We start from the raw sequence: 8,335 nt of genomic DNA, 5'->3' as shown, positions 1-8,335 counted from the left end.
TACAGGATGCTGTCAAGGGGAAATTTTGGTTGATTCAAAAATTGAGTAAACTTTTGACTTTATATCTTTTAAAGGTTTTGTGTGCTCCTCTATGTGCCCCCAATTCTTCAAAAATTTACAATTCTGCAGTCATTTTAAGGACAAAACAAATAGCTTTATAGTGGTCTTTCATAAATAACAATCAGAATAGGTGTATCAACAATTTTTTATAATTCAAAAGGATTCTTTTATGGCATTCCTTGGTAAACAAATCTTCACAGCTTGGGTATTTAAAATACAAATTTCTATATACACATCTCTGTAAGCTCAGTAATGATTTGAGATGAGACTAATGCTTGCTACTATAGAACTGGTATTAAAAAAGAATTTTTCATTCAAATGCATGAGTATTTGTCCCAGGATTAAGTATTCTTTATTCAAAAATTATTTAAACTCTAGGCACATTACGTTTTAATAATGGAAAAAATTTACTATCTTGGTACAGAAATGCTGTGTAATTATGTATTTAATATATTTTTTTTTGCTTTTTGTTGTAGAAGAGCAACTTTCAAAACAGTTGAAACATTATGCATGAAGAATAATTTTTAAATATAAACCATCATTCTATGCTTATTGCTTACATTAATTTTTGAAAAAAAAAAACAACTGTAGGAAGAAGTGACTTTAAATAGTCATTACTTATACCATGGAAGTGCTATCGGTCAATTATATCTTCTCTAGGAGCTTTGTTGTGTTCAATGGAGTATCCAAGGAAATGTTTATTTTCTTTCTGTTTCCAATTTTTCTGACTGCGGAATACAGAGTACCTCCTATGCTCTCAAATACAACTTATGTTATAGCATGGAATGCTCCAAGTGACAAATGTATGAGACTCTATCAAATTTTTATGGATTTGAGCATCTATTCATTAATAGGAATCCCTGAATTTCATAAAACAGATCAAAATATCACCTTCTTTTCTGTTGATATGCTCGGCCGCTATCCTCACTTAGACCCTGTCACAAGACAGGACAGATATGGAGGAATTCCTCAGTCGGGAGATTTAAAAATGCATTTGCAAAAGGCTGAGAAAGACATTGTCTCTTACTTACCGAGAGATCAGTTAGGCTTGGCTGTAATTGCATGGGATATCTGGAATCCTCTCTGGATAAGAAACTTGATTGACAAATATGTTTACAGAGTCAAATCAATTCAAAAGGTTAAGAGAAGCAAACCAGGCCTTGCAGATAAAGAAGCTGACATTGCTGCAAAAATAGAATTTGAACAGGCAGCAAGGGAATTCATGGTAACAACTTTGCAATTAGGAAAGCGTCTTCGACCAAAAAATTATTGGGGTTTTTTCCATTTTCCTAATTGCTACAATAATAATTATCGTAACAATAAAAACTACACTGGAAGTTGCCCTGAAGCAGAAAAGCAAAGAAATAATGAGCTCAACTGGTTGTGGAGTGAAAGCACTGCACTTTATCCATACATTTACTTGACTACAGATTTAAGACAAAGTCCAAAGGCTGCACTGTTTGCTCGTAATCGTATTAATGAAGCCTTTAGAGTTGCTAAAGTATCCAATAGTAAAAAACCACTTCCAGTTTTTGTATACGTGCATCCTGTTTTTCGTGATAGATCCACAGAATATCTTACTGAGGTAAGTAAATCAAGTAAAATAACTACAAAAAGTTTTCACAGTGCTATTTAGTGGATTTTGACTGCATTTTAAGAGAGCAAAATCCATCTTTATTTTTTAAGTTATTAGGGGATTTTTTTTGGCGGGGGGGCTGGAGTGATAGCACTGTGGTAGGGTGTTTGCCTTGCATGCAGCCAGCCCAGCTGAGCCGGTTCGATTCCTCTGCCCCTCTTGGAGAACTGGCAAGCTACAGAGAGTATTCAATGTGCCAAATACAGAAACAAGAAGTCTCACAATGGAGACATTAATGGGCCCGCTCGAGCAAATTGATGAACAACGGGAGGACAGAGAGTGTTTTTTTTTTTTTTTGTGGATCACTTGCTCATGGCTCCGTGATCAGTGATCACTCCTAGTGGGCATTGCAGACTATTTGGTGTGCCAGGAATCAAATTGTGACTGCCCTGTGGAAGATAGGGGCCTACACATTGTGCTATCTATCCAGCCCTAAAATTTATCAGTTATATTATTGTTTTTTGAGCCATATATGCCAGTGCTCAGAGATTATTCTGGCTCTGCACTGAAGGATCACTCTGGACAATTTGGGGGAATATATGGGATTCAAGAATTGAACCTTGGTAGACCTGCTGCAAGGCAAGAGCCTTACCCACACTACAATCTCTTGGATCCTAAATGTCACCTTTGATAGCTTTTGGGAACAAGCTTACATAATTTTATATCTGTACACATGTACAAAATAATGCTCTAATTTTTTTTTAAATTTACTTACATCTGTGATCGGGGTTAAAAGGTTGTATAGAAAATGTAATAACAGTTTATTTTACTATTAAGTGCTCCCTTCTTGACGCTAGAAGCAGATAAATGTGTTAAAGGATAATAAGTGATGGGAAGGTAGTAAAATGATTGTTGGCTCAGCACACTTATTTATTGTATTACTTTCCTAAAATGGCATTTTCATCTGTCTTCTGTCAACTCTTTCTATCTCATTTTCCAGACTGACCTTGTGAGTACAATTGGTGAAACTTATGCTCTTGGGGCCGCTGGAATTGTAATATGGGGAGGCTTCAATATAACCCACTCTAGGGTAAGTTGAATTGATAGTAAACAGATGGAAGCTTTTCATTATTTAATGCATTGAGATTGTGATATTGAATAATGAAATAAATGTTACACTTTGACGCATAGTAGTAGATGTTTAATGAATCAAGCATTCTTGTTTTGTGAATTTATTTAAAAGAGAGAAACATTTTAGTTGTAATCAGTCAAAATCAGTAATAAGATAAATTAATGACATTAAATAGAAATAGAAATTTAAATTCTCTAGTTTTGAAGAAGTAGAAGTAAAATTACCCTCTCAATTAATTGACAGCATATAGGATTATTTTTCTGCTACATTGTATATTTCTCTTTAAAGAACGATTGTTATTTATTATGCACTTGCTTAATTTTTTTATTCATTCACTATTATTTGGAAACCAGTTATTTAATTACTGATTAACAGTAACATATTGTAGACATAAACAAACAGTAGCCATGGGTGAATTCTGGCTGACATTTTTCTTTGTACAGCTTTTATGTAAATCTAATCATGTCTTAGTTATTTTTAATATTAAAAGATCAAAAGCATAATATCTCATAAAATGTTTTACAATGTACATTAAAATTTGTATGTCTTTTATTATAGTTTTAAAGTTTTTTGGGGGGGGAAACATAGCATGCTTGTTTGCTTAGATCTCTATGACTATATGCATTTATATTTCATTGCTAAGTTGTTTGATGTTGAGAACTATATAATTATAAAACTGAAGTATTTATCCTCTGGACCTTAATAAAAAATAAGAACACTTGACTTATTAAAGAGAAATTAAGATTAGATGGCAGGCATTTGTCCTGCTTGGCTAATGTTTGGTGTTATTGGAACAATGTCATCAGCAAAACAGAGGTGCTGTAGTTGTCGACCATCTATCTTCACTCCCATTCCTTCCCATTCGTCATCACATGGTGTTCTTGAGGGTGGCACTAAAGAATTTCCATGAAATATTATCACCCTGCCAAACCCGTCTCTTGACATGGATGATCACTTCTTTGTAGAATGGTGAGATCCTGGTAGTGAATCCATAATACAGCTCACGGAGGATCCTGATGTATTGAGTTTGAACGCCCTGTTTGGCTAGAGCCCCAATGACTACTTCAGTCTCAACAGATTCAAAGGACTTCTTTAAATCAAAGAACATTAGACAGAGCAACATCTTGAACTCCTGAGAAACCTCAATGGGCTTGGTGATCATGTGGATATGGTCAATCGTGATGAATCCTTTGCGGAACCCATCTTGCTCGCATCGTTGTCCTTCATCTAGTGTTCTGCCAATCCTATTCAGGATGACTCCAGTGAACAGCTTGTAGATGACAGACAATAGTCAGATCAGGCAATAGTTGCTAATAATCTCTATGAAAATTTATAATGCCACCTCTGCTGGATATAAATTCTCATATATCCTATGTATGGGGAATTCAACGTAAAATAATATTAAACTCATAAAATTTATATTTATGTTAATGTAGTAGAAAGAATATTAATGTAAGAAAATGCTCAATTTGTAAGTTATATGCAGAGCATTAGGAGATATGTGAGATATAACAATGGTATCTGAGAAAGTTATTCTTATGAAGATTGACTCTCAATGACAATGTAGTGTCTAGTTTGTTATAATATAGGACAAAGTGTTCTATGCTGAGAGAACAGTAAGTGCTTCTAGAAATGCTAATGCCGTGCTAAGAAATAATTAGCATGTATAAGGATGAGTGACAGTCATATAAGAGAACATATAAACTACATTGGGTTGTCTACTAGTGATGTGATGTTCAATATTATTCTAGCCATAATTCAAAGCTTGGGCTGGAGCGAAAGCACAGCGGGTAGGGCGTCTGCCTTGCACGCAGCCAACATGGCCGACCTGAGTTCGATTCCTCCGCCCCTCTCGGAGACCCCGGCAAGCTACCGAGAGTATTCGATATGCCAGACACAGTAACAACAAAGTCTCCAATGGAGACGTTACTGGGCCCGCTCGAGCAAATCAATGATCAACGGGAGGGCCTTTACTTTTTACTTTTATTAAAGGATTAGTAAGGCTTTTTCTCATTTGTCCATAATGTTTTTAAACAAATTTAATGATTTAGGCAACCAAAAATCATTATATCTTATAGTTCTGTAAGCAAGAAGTTTAAGATAAATTTCAAGGTCTGAAAATCAAATAATCATCAGGGTTTTATTTTTTCTACAAAGAATCCAACTCACTCAATTACTTTCTTCTGGTAACAAAAATAAAGACTCGGATATTTGACTGGCTTCTGTAACCTAGACAATCCTACATTTTTCAAAATGAGACTTCCTCTATTCTCAAAGTCAGCAATGTTTGAGTCAATTCCTTTGATTTTAGAATGTATTTATCCCTGACGCATCTCACTTATAGTTTCCAAGTCAAAAAGTTTCTACATCTTTTTCACTCATGTGATTAGTCTGAAGCCACACAATATGACCTCACTGTCTTTACTATTATTCATGTCTATAATTTACCATAATCACAGGTTCCAAAGAAACATATTAGGGATAGTTTCATAAAGCTATTATTTGATTATCATTTGTGAAATCATATCAGTGAATGTAAGAAGAATAGGTTGTAAAGATTCGGATAAGATGTATCCTGACTTATCTATGGGCTGCCCTCTACCACATACTTTAGTTGTCTGATGGATGAACCTTGTTAGCTTGCTTCATGAGGCTGTTCATTAATCATCCAAAATAAAAGTAACAATCTTGGGTCACAACTCTAGTACAGTGAATAGAGCACTTGCCTTGTACGCACCTCATCTGGGTTTCATACTGGTATCCCCTAAGCTTCCCTGAATACAGCCAGGGGTAAACATTGGGTAGAGATCCAGGAGTAAGACCTGACCACTTTCAGCTGTGTCCAAAGCCCACCGCTGAAGTAAATGAAACAAAAGTTAAAATCTAAGATTATTGTTCCATAACTATAATGTCCTGTTTTCAGTTTGAAAAATTTTAGTTGTTCATAATTCACATTCTGCCCAAAGTATAGTTCTAAATTAAATATAAACTTTATAAATAACTTTAATTATATAGTTTTTAATACTAAGTATTTTCAGTTTAGTACATTGCTTCATGTTGTAATTTTAGAAGTCGTATACTTTAAGGCTGTTTAAACTTGACTCAAAATTTGATGCTTATATTTATTATTTCTTAATTGCTAATGGCAATATGCAGTCCTGGTCTTAATACTTTTATGCACCTGGTACCTTTTTATTGTATGGGGCAGTACTATATTTATCCTTCATGTATAGTATAGTGGAAGCATAATCTGTTCAATTGATTTAGCTTAAATCATCTGGTTAAAAATTGAAGACTTATAAAATGTGAATAGAATGAAGAGATAGTAGAAGGATTATGTCAAATGGCTTTACATGCAGTCCCCACAGAGCACTGCCTGGTGAGGCCCTGGCCGTGCCTGAACTTTGAGGGATCTGAGCAGCACTGCATTCTCAAGCTCTTTCACTGAAATATAGTATCCTGGTTAGCAAAAATTTATGAGCAGCCCATGGAACCCTCCTGAGCACTACCCAGGAACCTTTCCTCTCCAAAAAGAATGAAAGATTCCTAACTTGACTTTGATAGTAAGTGGAATGAAAGCTACATCCTCAACAGAACCCTCTCAAACTGGCATACTAAATCTTCCTTAATACCCATAAATGTATCAAATATGAAGGAAGACCATGCATAAGGTAAGTTTCAACCAATTATTGCATGGCCTAAAATAGCATGTGAAACTCACATAGAAATGTTAAAAAAAATTAAATACTACATTTGAAATACTATTTCTTCTTCAGTAAATAAGAATAAATTACTAACTTAATAAATCTTATTTTTTCATTGTTGCTTTTTTACACTGCTTATAATGATAAATTAATTTACATATGGACTATCTTACTATCAATATTCTGGATTTTCTAAAAAAATTACAGGTTGCTTGCAAGAATCTACAAAATTTTGAGAGGCAGACACTGAGTCCTTACTTAATCAATGTCACTCTAGCAGCTAAAATGTGTCACCATGTACTCTGCCAAGATAAAGGACTCTGTACCCGGAAAAACTGGAATTCGAATGACTATCTTCACCTGAACCCAAGGAATTTTCTTATTAAGTTTGCATATTGTGACAAGTTCACAGTATACGGGGAGCCCTCAGTTGAAGACCTAAAGAAGTTTTCTGACAAATTTGATTGCACCTGTTTTACCAATGTCACTTGTAAGAAGAATGACAACATAGAAAATGTTAAAAACATAAGGGTATGTATTAAAGAGGACGTTTGCATATCAGCCGTTGTAAGCCCAGAACACAACGCAATTCCTGCTGCAGGAACCAGAAGCACCACGAAAAAAACCACCACAGAACGTCAACCAACAATCGTCTAGTCAAGTAAACAACCTCACAGACTCCTCTCTATCACATAGACTCTAGTTTTTCTTAAAATCCCATCAATCTTACCCATTGATCAGAAGAGCCATCCTCAACAGCAACCAAGGAAAAGCTGTCAAAATATATGCACACTCTCTCTATTGATATCCTTTTATGTTATAATACTTAATATTTAGCCTATTCAGATTAAATTTTAGTAGTCCCAGTTAAATGTATATCATTTTGATATTTGAAATTGATTAACAAATGCCCCTAATAACAGTTGACCTTTTTCGAATGGGAGGGGTTGGGCCAAATCTGACTCTAAATAAATGAAAATTGATACTGAGTTTTGGTTTAATAAACATTGGAGTTTTAATCTGCTTATTAACTTGCCAAATAAATTGAGTCAGAGGTTTTTCTGTCTTATATTTTCTATTTGTTATGCAAAGTTTGGGAATAATTTATATATTGTGCACAGCATATCTAGTTAGATTAGTCTGTTTTATTCTTCATTCTATCAAAGACTAATCAAAAGACCTGTGACCATTTGAGGTCAAGATTAATTCTTAGAAAAGTAAAGATCTAAATAATACAAATTTACTGCAAATAAGTGTATAAGCACTTTACAATCATAATAAAATACTGCAAATTGTTGAGATAAAAAATGTCTTATACAATGCTTTGTTCTAATAATACAAAATGTTTCTATTTATCATACTACTCTTTTTAGTTATATCATCTTTATGACTTACTTGTATTGAATAAAATACTTCTCTATTCACTAAATTATTCATTATTGTACTATTGACTTTTGCTCAGTGTAGTTTATATTCATAACTCATGTATATGTATATATAATACTAATTTTTTACTTTTGATTGTCAAATGTGAAAATCCGTGTACCTAAATTTCCTATTTTCTTCAAATGTCAATGCCCCTAATTACAGTTTACTTTTCGTGTGGGGTTTGGGCCATACTTGGCAATGCTCAAGTTTTACTCCTATTTCTGCTCTCATTAATTACTTCCTAAAGTGCTCAGAGGATCCTAAGGAAGCCAGGATTGGAGCACAGTTTGACCACATATAAGCCCTACTCTCATTGTTACCATTCATGCAGTTATCTCTTTTAGCAAAAAGTTTTTCATTGATCTATAAATTAAAAATTGACCAGGACCTTCATTTGAAAATAAGGGGGTAGAGACACAATACAATGTTTTAACC

At 34.2% G+C, this 8,335-nt stretch overlaps 1 protein-coding gene across 1 annotated transcript; it reads left to right on the top strand.

Moving 5' to 3' along the window:
• The first annotated feature begins 685 nt into the window (after positions 1-685).
• Positions 686-7,129, top strand: LOC130027612 (hyaluronidase PH-20-like). Its single transcript, XM_056118456.1, has 3 exons — positions 686-1,645; positions 2,637-2,726; positions 6,680-7,129. Exons 1-3 carry the CDS (start codon positions 686-688, stop codon positions 7,127-7,129), a joined length of 1,500 nt encoding a protein of 499 aa, XP_055974431.1.
• The last annotated feature ends 1,206 nt before the right edge of the window (positions 7,130-8,335 follow it).

This window comes from Sorex fumeus, unplaced genomic scaffold (genome assembly GCF_029834395.1).
Source record: "Sorex fumeus unplaced genomic scaffold, SorFum_2.1 ptg000037l, whole genome shotgun sequence".
Lineage (NCBI taxonomy): Eukaryota > Metazoa > Chordata > Mammalia > Eulipotyphla > Soricidae > Sorex > Sorex fumeus.
This window is presented reverse-complemented; position numbering and strand designations above follow the sequence as displayed.

Coding starts and splice junctions, on each gene's coding strand:
- LOC130027612 (XM_056118456.1), top strand. CDS start 686: ATGGAAGTGCTATCGGTCAATTATATCTTCTCTAGGAGCTTTGTTGTG. Junction 1,646..2,636: donor CCACAGAATATCTTACTGAG/GTAAGTAAATCA, acceptor CTCATTTTCCAG/ACTGACCTTGTGAGTACAAT. Junction 2,727..6,679: donor TCAATATAACCCACTCTAGG/GTAAGTTGAATT, acceptor AAAAAATTACAG/GTTGCTTGCAAGAATCTACA.